Source organism: Berghia stephanieae, chromosome 9, assembly GCF_034508935.2.
Source record: "Berghia stephanieae isolate SIO BIC M18660-M18661 chromosome 9, UCSD_Bste_1.3, whole genome shotgun sequence".
Classification (NCBI taxonomy): domain Eukaryota; kingdom Metazoa; phylum Mollusca; class Gastropoda; order Nudibranchia; family Aeolidiidae; genus Berghia; species Berghia stephanieae.
In genome coordinates this window covers 15,829,859-15,850,986 of record NC_088368.1, presented here as the reverse complement: position 1 = coordinate 15,850,986, position 21,128 = coordinate 15,829,859, and the positions used below count along the sequence as shown (strand labels likewise).

The window sequence follows — 21,128 nt, the reverse complement described above, 5'->3', positions numbered from 1 at the left end:
GCATTGAGCTCTTCATTGTGAAGGTAGAAAGAGAAGTTTTACAAATTCTATTTTCTTACTCTTTATTACTTTTCCTCATCTCGTTTAATCTGACATAATACCAGATTGATGCTGCTGGTCACAAATCTGTGGAAGTGGCAGCTCTGCACTATTCTGGATATACTTATTTTGTTTTTGTTTTTAAGGGTTTTACGGCGCTTGCAACACATTTAGGTTATATCAGCGCCAGTAAAAAGGAAGAAAATGGGATAGCAAAAAGTTCTAGAATTACAATTAAAGCACCCAAGAAAAAGTAAGACATAGGGGAACTGGGAACAAATAGGGATCAGATGTAGATTCCAAGAGCATACAACGAATGCACCTAGTTTGAGATCACCTATAAGTCTCATCCAGACACAAGCACAAAATCCAACAAAGAGGAATACACTCAAATGCCTACATTATACATTAAAAATAACAAAAAATACATTACAGAGAGATGATTTACAAGGAAAAAAATATCATCTCCCAAAACAATAACTATGCATTTGACTGTTTCCCTCCGGCCAGGGCCAGGACAAATCCAAGTAATCTCATGCCAAGACAAAGACAGAAAGCATGTTGGAAAACAGATACAAACAGAAGACACAGTATGTACCCCCCTGCCCACTATGGGAGGTCAGGATCCCCACCCAGCTGGATATAGTTGTTGTCACTGTTTTACTTGCAATTAACATTTAAAAAAAACAAAAATTAAATAGAATTACAAAAATTTACCAATGAGGGATGCCTTGATGTGTAAGTAGTTATCCTTGGTGACGCTGACGGGGAAGTGAGTCATGGGGTGATAGAAGAACAAACTGTCGTACACACTCATGTTGCAACGCGTTATGCTTCCACCATGTTGACTTTGGCCTTCACGGGGAGATATACCAGGCTTCCTGTTTGTTGTGGCCTGCTGTTGACAATGTTTGAAAATTGAAAGCATAGAATATTGGGTGAACAAAACAGTGTTTCAAGTTGTTTAATACTTAATGGGTATGTTGGAGTTTTATTCTTATTGACGGCATATTTCATAGTTTTCATTGCGAGTAATAAAAGTCATCTTCTTATTCTTGAGACTTTGTGGTCTTGTGCTATGACACTCTCTTCTGACCAAAAGGTTCCTGGTTCAAGTCCTACTGAGGGACAGTGCAAAGCTGAGTCCTCTCTAGTCATTTTGTTCTCGCCACACTCAATGATAAGCTGGTCCGTAATAAAATAGTGTTTTCTCTAGTAAAAAAATTGTAAGTGTGCCTTGCAAGCTGCATTTTTCTTTGTGCCTTTGGTGAATTTTGATGTCTTCTACACTAGCTTTGGAATGTCAATCAAATTGTTAAATGATTTGAAAAAGGTGGTGATTCGCACTAAATTTTGCCCTTCCACTAGTACTGCCCTCGCAGTGATATAATGCCAGGTATGCATTATCAAATTTGTAAATCATTTGAAATTTTGTTGAAGAAAGAAATTGGCTGCGAACTCCAAATACAAGCTTGACTACATTTATAAACATATGTTAGTATTGAAAATTCCATGTATTAACATCATTAGACAACCTGACAAAATGTCAACATGAAATATGAATATTTATGAGTTTAATGTCAGCAGTAGCCGTGGAGGACTACTGCTGACATTAAGCTCATAAATATTCAGAAATTTCCAATTTAACTACAAATAAATGAATAAAATAAATCCAGAGAAATTTTCCTTAGGGTCTATTTCACAGAGTGAGACAAATCAAGCATAAGCAGCAGTGCAGCATCGAAAAGGGAGCAATAGGGACAAAGTCTCTTCCTCAAGGAAAAAACGTGATACCTAAAGCAGAGCTTGAACCCAATTACCCCCTCCCCCTGTTTAAGTGTCATGCCTTATCCACTCACCATTTCTCCCTTATGACCCGTGCAGCTATGTGGTCTTGTGGTATAACACTCGCTTTTGGATCGGAAGACCCTGGGTTCGAGCCTCACTCACCGCATAGTTGAGTCCTTGGAAAAGGCTCTTCACTCACATTCTCTCACCGTACTCATGTGTAAAATGAGTACCTGGCCGTTAACAGCATTGTCTCTGCCCGACAACAATTGTAATATCGCCTAACAGGCATCATGTCCTGTTCTAAATGTTAAGTGTTGCTGTTGGCCAATGACCCTCTGTAAAGCACATTGAACATGTTTAGTGGATATTGAGCAATATAAAAGCTCAATTTGAAAAAAAAATTTTTTTGTTATAACCTCGATGTACCTACCTTGATTTCTGGAGCTCGACACTCCACTGAAATCCGAACCAGACTCGGGGTGAAGTCCTCATCATCTTCAAACATGCCACCATTGCCCCCACGGTCTTTATCACTGCTGTCACTTTGGCCGTCACCAGCAGTCTCCGCCACATTATTGCTGCCAGCACCGCCACTCCTAGTTCCAGATCCTAGCTCCTCCTCGAAGAAACCACTGCCAAGCTCATCTTGCAGCAGATTGTTGATGAGATTGGGTGGCGTGCGTATCAGGACCTGAGGGGAAAAAAAAACAATAAAAGTTGTGTAACATTATTTGAAGAGTTTTATTGTAGAATACAGTCAAGCTATTTCATTTTTCTATATTGTCAATGATAGCAGATAGAAATAACAAATTCATAAAAATAAGAACTAAATAAACAAATCGATAATTACATATATAACAAGTAAATATATAAATTATTTGATTAATTTCATAACAGATAAATAAATAAGAAAAGATAAGCCTTACCACGTTGGAGTACGAGTTGACATTGTCCATAGACAGCAGATGAGTGCCACATTCGTGTAGACCAGTTCGAAGGATGATGAATTTATCTGTCTCATCACTCATTCGGCAACTGGGATCTTGAAGGGATATTTTACTCTTGTCAACACCGGCAATCTGTTAGAAAAAAAAAAAAGAAAAAAATTTAATGCTCATATCCATTTCATAACCCTACTGAAATTGAGAAATTGGAAAAGTATAACACAGCATCTTCTTGGTCATGTCAGTACCAATGAAAAAGGAAGTTGGAAGATAAAACAAAAGATTGGGCTTTTTTTATATACACAATATCAAATTTTGATAAAAATAAATGGGCTAAAAGCACTTAACAAAAGGTCCCACTTCAATATCAACACTAAACGTGTAATAACAACAATAATAATATACATTTGTAGAGAACAGGACACAATGTCTGCGAGCTATTGTTACCAGTCAAATGATTTCTAATCAGCATCTTTCATTTTCCAGGCAAACTGTCCTTATCTACATGGCCTGGGTCAAGGCAGTGAAGATTGCACAATACCTAATGACAATAAGGGTATGGACTTCTCTCTAGGACAACTTGACAAATTCTGACAGTTCTGAGAAATTAACTTGTCATTTAGAAAGCATTTCTGTCACGTGAGGAAATAATTATTGTCATACAAAGCCATAACCTAACACCATCCCAAACAGCAATGATTGTGGATGGTTATGTAACATCAAATACCCCCATAGACTTGACCATGACCAAAAAAACCCACACCTCTGACTGAAATACACACACAATCAAGTCCTAATATTTCCCAAATGACTAAAGACTCAAGCTAGAGCTTTGGTAAAACAAAGTCATCTCAATCCAACAGATGGACAGACAATTCCAAAGGCAAAAAGACCGCAAAGCAAGTGGGAAGAAGAGACCCTTAACATCGAGACATCAACTCATCTACTTAAGGAGGGGGGAGAGCGACACTAAAGGGTCATTTTTTTTATTTGATGAAATATCCTAAACTTCTATGCACAGTCATAATGTATATGTTTGGGAGGGATGATTGCATATAATTTTTTTCGAAAAAAGTTGCTCGTTGCTATGGAAACGACGCCATATTGGAAAATAAACAACATATCTTAAAAAGTCAAAGGCTTTGTTGTTTATCAACCGATTACCATAATATTTTGTCCAGAGGTAGAAAAAAGGAAAATAAAGAGGCTCTAGAAGCCCGATTTTTAATTTTTTAATTAGAAACTTTAAAAATTAAGTTCCTAGTTATTACTCAATTATTCCCCTTGAAAAAAGTTACATAATTTCAGATTACTCATAAATTATTATTTTTTTTCAAAAATCCGGCTCCTAGAGGACTTGCGTATTTGTATGACACTCATTTGTAGAAAGTTTGAAGAAGATTAGATGAAAACTGAAGGTTGGAGATAGGTTTTTAGTGACGAAAATTGCAGTTTTGAGAAAAACGCATTTAAAAGTCAAAGTAAACGAGTTTAGGGATAAAATCTCCTCTCACTCTCTGATTGGATTGTGACCAATTGACATAATTAAGAACAAAGTGATTGGTTGTTGAAGATAGAGGAGAGTTTTTACTTTTCATTGATATGGTTTTGCCTTTCCTTAGTTATAAAGACTATTTGATATTCTTTCATGAAATCAGTCCACTGAAACTAAAATTGGTCAGGATTTAACCATACTATGGGTCACAAAATACGTTATTTTGAGTCAAAAAAACTGAAGATGAAGGTCTCATGCAATTTTTTATGCAGACAAATGGTCACATGACAACATCCCACCAAAATCTAATTTGAGCAAACTGGGTCAAAATTCATCATTTTTAATGTCGCTCCCTCCCTTAAAGAAATAATATAGTTCTCTGCGATACATATGACATTGCACAATAAATTCTAAAATTGCATTAAAAAACTCCCAATACCTGACAGGCGTCATGCCCCATTTTATATGTTTAGTGTTGTTTTATCTTAAGACCTCTTGTAAAGCGTTTGGAGCACATTTGGTGGAAATACACAAAAAAAGCTCATGTTTCTCGCACTTGACTTTGAAAAATTAAATTATAAATTTGTTTAACATAAATACAAAAAATACAATACCTCACATTTGTAATGATTTTATGCTCTCCTTTGATAACAATTGAGAAAAAGTTAATTAAAAAATGACAAAATATTTTAATCCAATATTGTTGTTTTCTTCACCGATATAAAGAGAGCTATAACACAAACTATAATGCAGGGGATTATGACCATATTTCAATGGCACTATTTATTTTTCAACTGGAATTTGAATGCCTTGAGTAATAGAACAATAGAATGAAAAGTGATCGACATAAATTAAAACCCACTAAAATGTTATGTTTTATAATTTTTTGTTTGTTTTGCTTTAAACAAATGTGTCTCTCTTCTCTTCAATAAGAATGTCTCTTGCTTATTTTCAAACATGATGTTGCATTGGAGTTGAATTGAATTGAGTTGAATTCAATAAATATGAATTGAATTGAAATACACTACATATTTATCCGCTGGTATCAAGTTGTTTCCCCTCTCCTCTCACTCTCTGATTGGATTGTGACCAATTGACATAATTAAGAACAAAGTGATTGGTTGTTGAAGATAGAGGAGAGTTTTTACTTTTCATTGATATGGTTTTGCCTTTACTTAGTTATAACGACTATTTGATATTCTTTCATGAAATCAGTCCACTGAAACTAAAATTGGTCAGGATTTAACCATACTATGGGTCACAAAATACGTTATTTTGAGTCAAAAAAACTGAAGATGAAGGTCTCATGCAATTTTTTATGCAGACAAATGGTCACATGACAACATCCCACCAAAATCTAATTTGAGCAAACTGGGTCAAAATTCATAATTTTTAATGTCGCTCCCTCCCTTAAAGAAATAATATAGTTCTCTGCGATACATATGACATTGCACAATAAATTCTAAAATTGCATTAAAAAACTCCCAATACCTGACAGGCGTCATGTCTCATTTTATGTTTAGTGTTGTTTTATCTTAAGACCTCTTGTAAAGCGTTTGGAGCACATTTGGTGGAAATACACAAAAAAAGCTCATGTTTCTCGCACTTGACTTTGAAAAATTAAATTATAAATTTGTTTAACATAAATACAAAAAATACAATTCCTCACATTTGTAATGATTTTATGCTCTCCTTTGATAACAATTGAGAAAAAGTTAATTAAAAAATGACAAAATATTTAAATCCAATTTTGTTGTTTTCTTCACCCATATAAAGAGAGCTATAACATAAACTATAATGCAGGGGATTATGACCATATTTCAATGGCACTATTTATTTTTCAACTGGAAGTTGAATGCCTTGAGTAATAGAACAATAGAATGAAAAGTGATCGACATAAATTAAAACCCACTAAAATGTTATGTTTTTTAATTTTTTGTTTGTTTTGCTTTAAACAAATGTGTCTCTCTTCTCTTCAATAAGAATGTCTCTTGCTTATTTTCAAACATGATGTTGCATTGGAGTTGAATTGAATTGAGTTGAATTCAATAAATATGAATTGAATTGAAATACACTACATATTTATCCGCTGGTATCAAGTTGTTCTCCCCCCCCCCCCCCCCCCCCCCCCCGCCAGTAGTGTCGAGACCTTTAAATAATAAATCAACTCTTATTGTTAACACAAAGGGTCAAAAACTAACAAAAAGCAATTTATTTTTTCAGCAGGAGTTAAAGCAAATATTAAGCTGTCTGACATTGTAGACAATGAATATATTGAACAAAAATCAATATCGCAGCATCAAGGAAGAATGAACTAAGAAGCAAGTTCCCCTTTGAATGACATTGTGGACCTCTGCTCCTGGCTTTCAGACTTGATATGATCTATTATTTTTTAACACTGTTTTCTATGTTTATCGTAGAAGACTTTTTAGCACCTTTTTTTTTTTTTTTTTGGTGATTTATACTTTTTATTTATTTGGTGCTATTATAATTATATGGAACCCACCATTCTAAAAAGGTGATATTGAAAATAAATTTAGAGTCAGAAATATGAAATTGGGATGGGTCTGCTTTTTTTTTCTGTTATTGAGGAGGATCGGTGTGCACTTATTTGCAGGTCTGATAACCCAAATTGTTTTGGGCTCATTGTTGTAATGGAAATACTCTCAAACCAGCACAAAATATTCTCCCATTAAATCAATATCAAATCAGGCCCATAATTGCATTCGGTTATCAAACCTGCAATTATGTGCACATTGAGTTGGATGAATGTAGTTTCATGAGATGTATATACCCAAAATGTGACCCTCCGTCTCAAAACGGTATTATGTCGGGATGATTCCGACCCCAAAAAGTGAATTTAGAGATAGAATGAGAAATTGGACCTTAGATGTTTTTGCAATGCAAGAAATAGTCTTTATACTCCACCAGAACGTACAGAAATTAAACCCAAATTGGATATTTGTGGCTATGAATTCAATTTCCCTTACCGAGTGGATCTCGACATAATACCGCTTCGATACGGTGGGTCACAAATGTCATATTTATCATAATTGTAACTATAAACTCATTTTTTGTCATCCACTTCACCATGACCTTATTACCAGTCTGAAGCTGTAGGTCACTCATTTCATTGTTGTTTGATACAGAGGAATCGGCATAACATTTTCTTGTGCGGCTATGTGGTCTTGTGGTATGACACTCGCTTTCGGATCGGAAGGTCCTGGGTTCGAGCCTTGGGCTCGGCGCATAGTTGAGTCCTTGGAAAAGGCTCTTTACACACATTCTCTGACCTTACTCAGGTGCAAAATGAGTACTTGGCCGTTAACAGCGTTGTCTTTGTCTGAAAAATTGTAATATCGCCTAACAGGCGGCATGTCCCGTCCTACATGTTAAATGTTGCTGTTGACCAGGGACCCCTTGTAAAGCGCTTTGAGCACATTTAGTGGATATTGCGCTATATAAAGCTCAATCTTCTTCAACTTCTGCTTAAAGTCAACACATCTTGTTAATCATTAAATTTTCATTTTTGTTTAATTTAAGCATAATATATTCTATTGATAATGGATTAAGTCAACCTTGCTCCACACAGAGATGCCCTTTGCTAAAAGAAAAAAAAAAGCCTGAAAACTTTTCTTGTTAAGAGCATATATATTTCATGCAAAGCTTCTCTATTTATTTTATTATTTTATTTTTAGGTGTTTAACGGCGCTTTCGACACTATTTAGGTCATTTTAGCACCCGATTCTGTCTTTTATCAATTTTTATCGGCCTTGAGGGGCCATAGCTGCTCAATCGTGTACTGTTGTAATACAATTTTTATAAAATCATAATAGTTACATGTTTCTTATTTAAAAATATTTATTTACAATTTCTGCAGGAGTTCACATTATGTCAAATGGTATCATCCTTAAATCATAGAAATACATATCCATCTAGCTTCTGCTTAATACTTTCATTTTATTTTTAAAAAATCAACTCACCAATCCTGACCAAGATCAGAAGGAATATTTAAAAAAGCCTGTCAACCGGTTTTTGTCGGAAAAAGGGCACCCCCATTAAAATCAACCAATCTCTCTCTTCTTCCTGGTGGTGATGAATTTATCAGGATTCTACTGTACGCACTTAAATTTTAATCAATTTTTTTTTCCTTTTTATTTTCAGCATGTTCACAAATCCTTTACCTTGATGAGATTCTTGGCTATGGCGACTTCCATGTGGTCCCCATCACACCTTGTCTGGATCATCTGACTGATGACCTCTCGTTCCCGATCTCTGTCTCGACCGCTGCCCTTCGTCCCCTTGATCCCCGTAAAACCTTTCAAGCCGCCAGTTCCCTGTGGCCATGTTGGATTTCTATTTTTGTCACCGTTGTTATTATTATTGTTGTTGTTGTTGTTACGGACAGCACCGTTCCTGTTTGGTGCTTTGTTGTTGTTGTTGTTATTACTGTTACTGGTCTCTTGTGTCTTGATCTTCTCTGTAAAAATAAGAAAGATCAAAAAGGGAGAAAAAGTCAATAGATTAGAAATTTTAAAATGTTAGTTTATAAATTTTAGATACACTCAATCTTTATCAGTCAGATGATTGAAACCATTCAAACTATTCAGTCAAGAAATAAACTTCTAACATTCCCCCCATGTCGCAGCGCGGCTCAATTAATGGCAAATTTTGTTTCATACCTGAAAGATACCGAGTTCGATTACCTACTGCACTGTGTGGCCTTGAGCAATTCACCTCGCCCTACTCAGTTTGCGGCACTGCACTGCAACTGACGCCTGGGTTATTCCAGTCTTCCCATGGAAGAGACGCTAAAGACAAAGTTCTTCTTTAGGATATGAATAAAGGGAATTTTAATTTCTTTTCACTCTCTCCATAACAGCTATTTTCAGGATTTTCCTCAAAACTTCACACCAACCCAACACAATTTTTTTTTTTTCACTGAAAAACAAAAGCAGTAAGTTCTTGTCATACATAGCCTTTTTCGTAAAACAAGCTTGACAACACAATGTTAATTTGTTATAACTGTATCAAAATTTTTTCTTTAAATTTTGTGATGTACAAAAGAAATCAATATTGACTCAATCGTAAAGTGTGACAGTTTTCCTATTGGTTGGTAAGGAGAGGGTTAATGTAGACAGCCATCTTTGTGCAATTTTTCAAAATGGGTTCCACTAATGGAGTAGCCTACCTATTAGTATCTAACCTCTGAGCAATAGTGAGACTTTAGAAGTTGCACAAGATACTATCAGGAAAGTGCTATCATTTTTTCTATGTTTTATGAAGGACATTGATTCGCAGTCAGCTTTGAATCAAGTCAAGTTTATTTGAAGAAAGATATTAAAATGCTGGAAAACAACAAATATCTGTACAGGCAGTGGCGCAGAGTTGAGTCCTTGGAAAAGGATCTTTACTCACATTCTCTCACTGTGCTCAGGAAAAAATTGTAATATCGCCTTACAGGCATCATGCCTCGTTCTGCATGCTTAAAGTTGAAAAACGCTTTGAGAACATTTAGTGGATATTTGGATATTGCGCAATTGGGGTTTTTTTTTTTGTTTTTTTTTTTCTTTGTTTACGATTTACAATTGTGAATACTATTTGTATTTATTTTATATTTTAATTTAGTTTTGAATGTAAATAAGATAGTATTGAATGTGAATAAGATAGTAAACTACAAATCTCTTTTTACCACTTCTTATTATCAAAAGCTGCAAATTGTAACGTGATAAAATTTGGTGAACACTCCTCATTACATACTGCCAAGACCTGAATCAGAACACCACTCACCTCTAGGAGGCTTTTTGATGAGTATTGTGTCCACATCCTGAACCCCTGCGTACATCTGAACGGGAGCCACATAGTTATGGGTCCACCTCAGGAGGTCCTGACCCGTCACATCCAACTCTTCAATGCGAATGGACACCTCTGTGCTCGCCTTGACTCCTTTGAAATTCACATCCACGTTGGACTGCAGGTAGATAGAATAGAAGGAAAATAATTGTATTTCCAATCATAGGAGAAAGATCACATCATGAGACTGTAACAAAATGTCACTTGTGTTGGACTGCAGGTAGATAGAATAGAAGGAAAATAATTGTATTTCCAATCATAGGAGAAAGATCACATCATGAGACTGTAACAAAATGTCACTTGTGTTGGACTGCAGGTAGATAGAATAGAAGGAAAATAATTGTATTTCCAATCAAAAGGAGAAAGATCACATATGAGACTGTACAAATTCATGGTGACTGCAGTAGATGATAGAAAATATGTTCATCAGGGAAAAGATCACATCAGAACTGTAACAAATGTCACTTGTGTTGGACTGCAGGTAGATAGAATAGAAGGAAAATAATTGTATTTCCAATCAAAAGGAGAAAGATCACATCATGAGACTGTAACAAAATGTCACTTGTGTTGGACTGCAGGTAGATAGAATAGAAGGAAAATAATTTATTTCATCAAAAGGAGAAAGATCACATCATGGACTGTACAAATGTCATTGTGTTGGACTGCAGGTAGATAGAATAGAAGAAATAATTGTATTTCCATCAAAGGAAAAGATCAATCTGAGACTGAACAAAATGTCACTTGTGTTGGACTGCAGGTAGATAGAATAGAAGGAAAATAATTGTATTTCCAATCATAGGAGAAAGAGCATATCATGAGACTGTAACAAAATGTCACTTGTGTTGGACTGCAGGTAGATAGAATAGAAGGAAAATAATTTTATTTCCAATCAAAAGGAGAAAGAGCACATCATGAGGCTGTAACAAAAAGTCACTCGTGTCGCATATAAAGAGTAAACAAACATCATGACATTATATAAGAGGTAAATGAATTTTAAAATTGCTTAAACAAAAACCAAACAAATAAAACCCAACACCTCACAGAAATCATGTCTCATCCTATGAGTTACTAATTACTTAGGACCACTTGTAAAGTGCTATGAGTAAATTTAGTGGATAATGCACTACGTAAAAGCTCATATACATTTGATTTTGAAGAATACATAATATACAAAGTTCAACCAAAGCTAGAGGTGCCTAAATGAGCCAATAAAATGGAGATAAAAATATATATATTATATATCTACTCACTTTATATTTTTTATCTCCATACAAAGTTCAGCTGTACACGGACATTATATATTTTTTTTCATTTTAGTCAGAAAATACTTCCTTTTAAAAAATCAACCAATGACCATGACCTCACTTTGCCTTCAAGTCTTAAAGCACGAAAAAGTCTTTGCAATCCAATTCAAGGAGCACCTTAACAAATCCAATCTATTCGAAACCTGTCAATCTGCATAAAGAAAGAACCACAACTTGTATATTGTGCGCCAAGAGCTATATTGTATGTGACAGACGCTATATAAATACATTACATTATTATTATTATTATTATTATTATTATTATTATTATTATTATTATTAAAGCTGAGATTTGTCTTCTTGAAGTGTCAGGTTTTGAGACAATTGACAAGTACAGTGGTTCGTTGAGGTAAAAGATTGCTTACCACAATGTTGAGGACGCCTTCTTCATTGTGACCAGACCTCAGCATCCACTTGACATTGTGAGGGGGTGACTTGACCACAATGTTGATTCCTCCTTTACCCCCGATGCGTGGAGAGTCTGAACTTTCTTCTGGACGTCTTCGGCCATTGCTGTCACCCCTGGTCAGATGGAAGGAATAGTTGACCATGATAATGATTACAATGGTGATGGTGATTATGATAGTGGTGGTGATAAGGATGATGATGATGATGATGATGATGATGATGATGATGATGATGATGATGGTGGTGGTGGTGGTGGTGGTGGTGGCAGTAGTGGTGGTGATATTGTTAGTGTAGGAGGTGATGATGATGATGATAATGATTAATAAGATGACAACAATGATCATGATAAAAACAGTATTGAGTAATCAATGGCTTAACAGTAAATATATAAATGACAGTACATCAATGGAATCTTGCATTTACCTGGTGATAAGACCCTCCCTGGTGGTGATTATAGGAGGGGCCTCTGTCGGATGAAGGATCTCCAAGGTGATGGTGGTTGGGACCGGAGGAGCTTTCAACAACTCTATTACAAACGTTTGTCTGAAAAACAAAACGAGCTAAAATCACTGAGAGAATATTTTTTTCTTAAATTAGTGAGTATGGGTGAAACGATAAAGATCTGAAAAAGTGTGTACGAATCAGCAGTAAACAGGAGGTCTGAGGGTCGATCTCCAGTCAATGTTTTTTTTTTTAGAGTGTATTTTTCTTTCTTGCTTTGTCTGGCTCTTGTTTCATACAACCCTTTTCAAATCTTCATCTTGCATCAGTGCCTGCTCCCTAATCTCTCACGGGGGAAATAGCACGTTCTAAAAAAAGTCTTTTAAAAATTAAAAAATTGATCTTTTATATAGCGCAATATCCACTAAACATGCTCAAAGTGCTTTACAGAGAGTCCCTGACCAACAGCAACATTTAACATGTAGGACCGGACATGATTGCCTGTTAGGCAATATGACAATTTTTTCGGACAGAGACAACGCTGTTAATGGCCAGGTACTCATTTTACACCTGAGTACGATGAGAGAATGTGATTAAAGAGCCTTTTCCAAGGACTCAACTATGCGCCGAGCAAGGCTTGAACTCAGGATCTTCAGATCAGAAAGCGAGTGTCATACCACAAGACCACATAGCCCAATAATTCTAATACTGATAATATTTAAATTTTGATCCAAAACAGGGCATTCTGGATCACTATGAATTTCCTATGACCATTTCCTTCATGTGTGATAAATAACTACATTACTAATTGTAAAATATGAATGGATCTAGCTTCCATTCCATATCATTAAATCTGACCAGAAACAAAATTAAAGGAAATTATTGGGCAAATCTGGAGTTTACATGAAAAAATCATAATGACAATGGTGGTGATAGTGATGATAATGATGCCGATTGATCTGGGATAATATAATACTATCAAAAACTGGGAAAATAATTGGAAATTAGGGAAACCAGGAAAGAGAACAAGTACTAAGAATAGAATTGAAAAATCTATTCAACTGCTGGAAATGACCACCTATGGCTTCAATCTAATGACAAAAAATATATTAGAATAAACTCACGCATCCATAAAGTGTGTGTATCCAACAGCCACGCATCCGTCCACCTTTTTAGCCACTCCATAAGAGGAGAAGATACGGCCACTGGTGGTCATCTGGTCATCATTGCATTGGACATTGGACGAATGGTCATCTGGGTGTTGAAATGACAGGATATTGAAATTTAAATCTATCATGTGACCCACCATGAGAATATGGTCCTACGTCTGAATGGGGCGGATAAACCAAATTGTATTTAAAGGTCAAAAACATCAGACTTAGATGACACACAGTGAATTGGGGAGTCAAACGCGGTATCTTCATGTCAAAGACCCAAAGCATTGTGCTGCACTGCACCATAAAGTGTGTTACATTATTAAGTGAAACTGGGAGTGCTTTCAGTTTTATCCTGCCATTGCTAAAGCACCTGTTTCCTGCTGTTCTCCTCAAATAGAGGAAGCTGAAAGTATCTCATCATTAACAGTCTGTCACTGCACCAAAATCCCACTACATTGATGGACGTCTACTGTTGTTTTACTTTTTTTTTTTTTTAAATTTTGATTATCAAATGAATTTTTTAAAAGTCGTCCTTCAGAGCCATTCAGCCCATGGTGCTCGAGTTTATCCTGGTTTCTATAGCGTGCAACAGACAATAGCAAATGTTTGCTATCCTTTGGATAGGACGCTAGTCTATCGCAAAGTACTTTCTGCCAAATCTAACAGACTCACTCACCGATGGGTGGACAGGGGGCTCAGAAAAAAAATCTCGACTGCACCCAGGATCGATCTCGTGTATAAAACGAGTGATCTACCAACAAAGCTATCGGGACCCCCTATATAAATAATAAAACACTGATAATGATTCCAAAGCCTTTATACTAAAATTCTATTTTGCTTTTATTGTTTCTTTTATTGGCTGAAGAAGGATTTTGAGCCTGAAACATTCTGTATTTGGTAATTGGTTCTTTTTCGAAGCTATAATACTCATTTTTCTTCATTACTTTTTACAGTCACATTTACTCTACATTTTCTTTACAAGGAAAGAAGACAAAAAAACTAAGTGGATCTGATGGGAATTGGCCATTATGACGTCTAGCTACCTTACTCCTTTTTTCAACTTTTAAACAGTTAACGCCATACTCTGGAAAAACTTGTTTTTAAAAATTTGGCCAGAAAACTCGTCCTTCAAATATCGATTGATTCGCAAAGTCCTAGGTTTGAGAGTTTTTTCCAAGATGAGGATAATTTAAATCGACTGATAATTGAAGGCTGAGTTTTCTGGCCAAATTTTTAAACATTAAGTTTTTTCTAGAGTATGGCAGTTAACTGGTTAAATCGCTGATACTGTTGACTGAACGAGGACCAGTGCTGATGGTGACAAAAAGGGAAAAAGGAGGAAAAATATGAATGGTTTTCTTTATACCACATGTTTACTTCACCAACCCCCACTTTTAGAGCCATTGAGACGATAAACTACTTTAGCTATCTTCTGGATAGTGTGAAAGCTGCACCAGTTTGTTCCACCACACATCAAACCTCTCAAAGCCAGAAAATTTGATTGAGGAAAATGTCTTTTTTCAAAGGAGGAAATTCCTCCTCTTGACACAAAAATCGCGGATTTCCGCGGATCCGAGGAAAACTATCAGCACTGACGAGGACCCTGACATTCCATCATTTATCACATCAAAAATCTGAAAAATTTAAATGATTACCTCTTCCAACAAAAAGCTTGACATCTTCCGACGATATCTCATTCCTGGAGGTGATGGCACCAAAGCGTCGTTCTGTCCAAGAGAGAAGATCCCTGGTGTGAGACCACAGAGGCAAATCTCGTTTACGACTTTTGGCCAGCAGACGTGTCCGCTTACGACTAAATTTGATGTTACAGTCTTTGGCAATCTGGAAATATAGAAGAGAGAAAGAGAGAGAGAGAGAGCGAAGGGGGGAGGGGGATGGCTGATTAGTGATTTAAGCTTAGAGCAATAATGTTGAGCATTGAGAAAACATCATATGTGACCCATAAACTCAATCTGGTATTATGTCCAAATGGAACGGTAGCCAAAATGTGAATTTAAAGCTAAAATCATCATGAAATACAAAAAAAAAAAAGCCAGTTTATATCTTTTGTCCTCAGTAAAACACAAATAGGTGAAGGAAAGTCGTGACGTCACACATTCTAGTTCTCCAGCTCCAAAATCATTGGAAGTGTAATGTAACCCGTCATTAGGAGGATAAATAATGAATGGTTACATATTGAATTATAAGATGACATAACTAATTTAGCAGCGGGGTATATAGCCAGATTTTTAAGGATTACAAGAAGAAAAAAATCAAAAGAATGGATGATCTTTATTGACAACAAGCATATATTTATTTAGACTCGAACACAAGATACCATAACTCTGAAACCAGAAGAGCCCAGTCCTAAGGAAGAGTGGTTTTACACGTCCAATGGAATTAGAACAAATTTTTATGACATCACACTTTTATTCCCTATTTAACCCACTCAATCCTAGACATTTTTGCTACTTTTCAAAATAGGAAAAAATTATTAAAAATGAGCATGTATATAGGGAATGAGATTAGCGGAAGAGTCGCGTCCCTTGATTGGACGTCACCCAAAGTCTGTGACGTCACCGGCGGAAAAGTTATTAGAGAGAGAACGTCATGTTTGTTGTGCGCATGCGTCTGTCTCTCGTCCTCGCTCAGCTTGTTTCAGAAAAAAGTAATAAATTAATAGGCATGGGGTGAAAGTATCCCGGGTAAACTACGGATATAGCCGGTGTTAGGGTTGAGTGAGTTAACCAGAGCTTCATATTCTTGACTATAGTCAAATGGAAAAGAAGCTTCGATGCAGTAAACAAAAAACAGACGTGTTATTTATATCTCGAGCTTCAAGCAGCAACTCCTGCTCATACTTGGACTATATACATTTTGGCATCTAAACCAACTCAACAAAATACTGTTTTGAGGTGACAGGTCACATCTTTTTTCATGTAACCTTGGAAACTTTGGCCTCAGATGAACCACCCCCCCCCCCCTTTTTTTTCCCCCATCCTCTAAACATGTCAAAAAGTCTCTGATGAGACTTCAAAGAAGAAAGGTTGTATATAATATGAGGAAATGAAGCCTTGAACTGTAAACCTATCCAAAATAATACTAAAAATAACACTACCACAACCAACGCTACTACTTACTACTTACTACTACTACTACTACTACTACTACTACTACTACTACTACTACTACTACAACTACTACTACTATATCTTTCTCATAACCTATTTATTTCTAATTGGTTTCAAATAAAGTCATACTAACAAAACAATCGCCAAAAAAAGGTAAAGAATAAATGAAAAATAAAATAAAATAAATTATCAAATCAAAGAGAAAAAAAATAATAAAGGTAATCAACAGATTTTTTTTAAAAAGCCCACCCAAACAAAACAAATCAAAGATTTCCACCACCACCACAAGAAAAAAAAAACAAACAAAAAACAAAACAAAACAAGCAAAAACAAAACAAAAAGCCCCCAAAAAAACATACCAACCGACCACCAGCAATGCAAATATATTGGCAGGATTCCTACATCATAATTCAATTATTGTGTCACCTCCCGTGTCATAAATGACCCGGTCCGACCCGTGTGGTCAGAGATTAATGAGAGATTAATGAGATACAAACAGGCCATAATGTACTGCACACCCATTGCATAATCAAATCATTAGCCATCCATCTTGCTACAAAAACACTCGTTTAAAATGCTGCGCCTGGTTTTATGTTATTTATTGTCCCCGGGGTTTCACATTGTTTTTATTATTAATTATTAATGTTCTTTTTATCATTTTATATATTAGCATTTTTATTCTTATTAGTTTCTTTTTAAGGTAACGTTGAAAGCAATTTGATATTCTGAATCCTTGGGGGGCATCTGGTCACTATGTTAGCTTTTACTTTTAAGTTAATCGAAATAGAAATAGATAGATATAGAGGTGGGGTGTGTGTGTGTGTGGGGGGGGGGGGGGGGGGGGACGAAGAGAGGGAATAGGAGGGTGGAAAGGGGTGAGGATGTTGACTAAGAGAAGTAGTGGAGTCGTGACAATTAGGAGGGAGGGAGGGAGGGGGGGGGGGGAGGTCATAGAGAATGGAGGGGGAGGAGAGGGAGCAGAGACAGTAAAAACAACAAAGAGAATCAACATCAAACCACCATATAAAGAGAACACAATATTATACTCGTTTGATTTAATCTTTTATACAATATCTCTCCCTTTCTTTTCTCCCTTATGTAAACCGACGACAGGAAAGCTTAGAGTACAGTGTACACAGCTACTAACATAAATCAGGAGAGGAGAAGGAGGTGTAAAGAAGAAGAAGAAAAGAAGAAGAAGAAGAAGAAGAAGAAAAGAAGAAGAAGAAGAAGAAAGAAGAAGAAGAAGAAAAGAAGAAGAAGAAGAAGAAGAAGAAGAAGAAGAAGAAGAAGAAGAAGAAGAAGAAGAAGAAGAAGAAGAAGAAGAAGAAGAAGAAGAAGAAGAAGAAGAAGAAGAAGAAGAAGAAGAAGAAGAAGAAGAAGAAGAAGAAGAAGAAGAAGAAGAAGAAGAAGAAGAAGAAGAAGATGGAGGAGGAGGAGAGGTTTGTCTTCAAATTCATGTAAGTTTTCAGTTCCTAATGAGAAAAATGAGATTTTTTTTAAGCTAGAAAAAAAAAGAAAGAAAAAAGAAAAGAAAAGAATTACAACAACCCCCACAGACACACACAGCAGATGTAAAAGAAATAAATAAATATATTTTTAACAAAAGAATAAAAGAAAGAAAGAAAAGAAGAAAAAATAAAGAAAAGTATAAAAAGAAGAAACTTCTTGACAAACTCTAATATAATGCATTATACATTTGATTTGACAACCATAGAGCATCAGTATTTACCTAATAGGTCTAGACGCTGGTCTCGAGTCCATGCATTATTCACATATATCTGTACTGTACTTGTTGTAAGCCGGCATAGTCCAAATCATAATTATAATATTCTTATTTCTTTTCTGTGAACTTGAATACGTTTTAAGACTTGTACACAGAATGAACCTATATGTTCGACCCCGCGTTATGTTGGTCGAAAATCAAAACAAAAAACAAAAACAAACAAAAAGACAAAACAAAAAACAACAAAGCGATTGCCTTCCTGTCCGCGCTCAGCAGTGTTTGGGTTGCTAGGTGACAATGTTAAATCTGGCACAAAGCACTTGCGTCCTATATAGAAGGTAGCAAACAATTTCCAATCTACAATAGACGAGCCTTAACTAGAAGGCATTAGTCAATTTTAAAAATCCGCTTCACACTACAGAAACCAGGATTCTTCTCAGACTCCGTGGATTTCATGACTATTTTGAAGGTCATAGTACATCTAAGTTTTTCCCCCACTTCCAGCTAAGTTCTTCAATCCTCTCCCACCCTTCTCTCCTACCACTCCCCTCCTAACGATGGGCAAACACCCGAAACGAGTTTTGCATCATAATTTTAAGTTCATGAATTACTTGCGTACTCAATAGTGCGGGGCGGTCCTTGGCAAGCCTAAGGACCACGGTCCTACGGTCCTTGGGAAATGAAGACCGCAAGGACCGGTCCTAGGACCGGTCCTTTTCGACATTGAACATTCCTGAGAGACTGTTGGAAATTCGAACCGGTTTGACCTTTGAGAGCGTGGGATCGTTCATTCTTGAACCGTTAAAGACCGCTACACGATGAAAACCGTGGCCTACAGGAGTAAAACACACGGAGTAGTCACACTCATTTCAAATTGTAACCTAATTAGAGAAGAGGGGTGATGCCTTCTTTATTTGCTCACCGTACTTCATTGTTACTTCGATAATTTAATAAAATTTGAAATTTATCCCCATTAACGGAGATAATGGCATCGCCCAAGGCGTTGATCGAGTTGTTCGTGGCGTTGATACACACCCGCAACTCCTACCCCCCCCCCCCCCCCCCCACACACACATTAGAGGGCAGCGAGCATTGAAGAGTAAGAGAGAGACGTGAAGTTATAATAAGAGGGGGTGGATGAGGTGATAAGAGGGTCGATGGTGACTTTTCACCAGATCTAACAAACTCAGCTACCCATTCATTGCTGAGTAGACAGGGATTCAGAAAAAACTCGACTGCACCCGGGATCGATCTCTGGCCCTTTGCGTATAAAGAGAGTGCTCTATCAACTGAGCTATCGGGGTCCCCAAATATTCTATTGGACTTTTTTAAAATTCAGACGTTATAACTGGGTTTTTTGGAAGGAAGAAACTAATGAAACTCATATTATTTGATTAGTAAAAACACCAAACGAAATTTTAATATTATTGTATTATTTTAAATGACAACACTGCGATAGAAAGGAGTGGTGACAAGAGATGGACAAAAGAAAACAAAAAATCGGATTTGCTACTTGCTAGGTTCGACACACACACACACACACACACACACACACAAACACACACATCTTTTGTAGTCACATACATTTCAAACAATAACCCATTAGAGAAGAGGGGTCATGCCTTCACCATAGATCATTGTCATTGCGATCATTATGGTGTAGTAAATTTTGAAATTTACCCCGTATAATGGAATCGTCCAAGGCGTGCGCCTCCTGTTCCCCCCATCTCACACACGAAAGGGCGGTTTGCGGAGTGGAGGTTGGTGGTCGTCTGCCTGTATGGTCGTCTGTGTCGTTTAGTGTATGGCAAAGGGGGGTGGGTGCGATTAATTAAGTGGGATGGGTGGTGATTGGTGGAAGATAGGCAACCGAAGCAACGAATCGCTGGGAAGTAGTAGGCTATGGCGCGAGACCGTAGGACCGTGGTCCTTGCAAGGACCGCCCCGCACTAGTTGAAAGGTGATAAGAAGTGAGGACCGGCGCCGGTCTTCCCCTCTGGGACCGGTCTTCGGTTCACAGCTAAAAGACCGTCGGACCGCGGTCCAGACCGGTCTTCAGCGCGGCACTAGTACTCAATGAAGTCCAGTACGTTATTTTTATCTTCTGAATAAATCCATATGTTCTATATAGCTCAGTTTTTTCTTTTCTTTATTTTTGCGGGGGGCGGGGGGGAGGGGGGGCGGGGGGGAGGGGAGAGTCCTGATTGTGTGATATGGTGGCGTGAACTTTGCGAAAGACTATCATCCTGTCCAAAGGGTAGCAATTAATATAATCGCTACTGTCCGTGAAATGCTTCCAACCTTACCCTTAAATCTCTCGGCGTCAGGAAACGCATGAGGCCTGGACAATTTTCGTTCCATGTCGTCCATCTTTGGCCCTCTGCCAGGAGTGTTATCCAATTTCGTTCTCCTATTCTACCATCCGGCGCCATGTTGTTTTGGACCTTCTTTTCCCTCTCTTTCCTTCTAAAGTCCATCAACTTGAGCTTTTATATAGATAGCGCAATATCCACTTAAACAAAGGGTCCCTGACCATAGCAACACGTAACATATAGAACGAGACATGACGCCTGACAGGCGATATTACAATTTTTTTCCGGACAGAAACAACGCTGTTAACGGCCAGGCACTCATTTTACACCTGAGTGCGGTGAGAGAATGCGAGTAAAGAGCATTTTCCAAGGGCTCGACTATGCGCCGAGCGAGGCTCGAACTCAGGACCTTCCGATCCGAAAGCGAGTGTCATACCACAATACCACATAGCCATCCCAATGCTACTGCAGAATTGTTCTTTTCCCTTCTCACCAAGACATGCCCTGTCCAATTCTATATTTTCCTT

General features: G+C 37.0%; 1 protein-coding gene across 30 annotated transcripts in view; it reads right to left on the bottom strand.

The window, feature by feature from the left end:
* The window catches only part of LOC144979764 (transforming growth factor beta receptor type 3-like), a 93,576-nt gene that overhangs the window by 6,904 nt on the left and 65,544 nt on the right, over positions 1-21,128 (bottom strand). For 21 of the 30 annotated variants that reach the window (XM_078926822.1, XM_078926804.1, XM_078926803.1 and 18 more), the window contains exons 5-13: positions 15,088-15,274; positions 13,400-13,529; positions 12,258-12,377; positions 11,792-11,948; positions 10,060-10,240; positions 8,454-8,749; positions 2,757-2,909; positions 2,261-2,521; positions 757-937 (exon numbers count right to left, since the gene is read on the bottom strand). In XM_078926822.1, coding sequence (XP_078782948.1) covers positions 757-937; positions 2,261-2,521; positions 2,757-2,909; positions 8,454-8,749; positions 10,060-10,240; positions 11,792-11,948; positions 12,258-12,377; positions 13,400-13,529; positions 15,088-15,274 — 1,666 coding nt within the window. The remainder of the gene's footprint in view (positions 1-756; positions 938-2,260; positions 2,522-2,756; positions 2,910-8,453; positions 8,750-10,059; positions 10,241-11,791; positions 11,949-12,257; positions 12,378-13,399; positions 13,530-15,087; positions 15,275-21,128) is intronic. The other 9 variants (XM_078926826.1, XM_078926829.1, XM_078926825.1 and 6 more) reach the window with 1 other exon arrangement.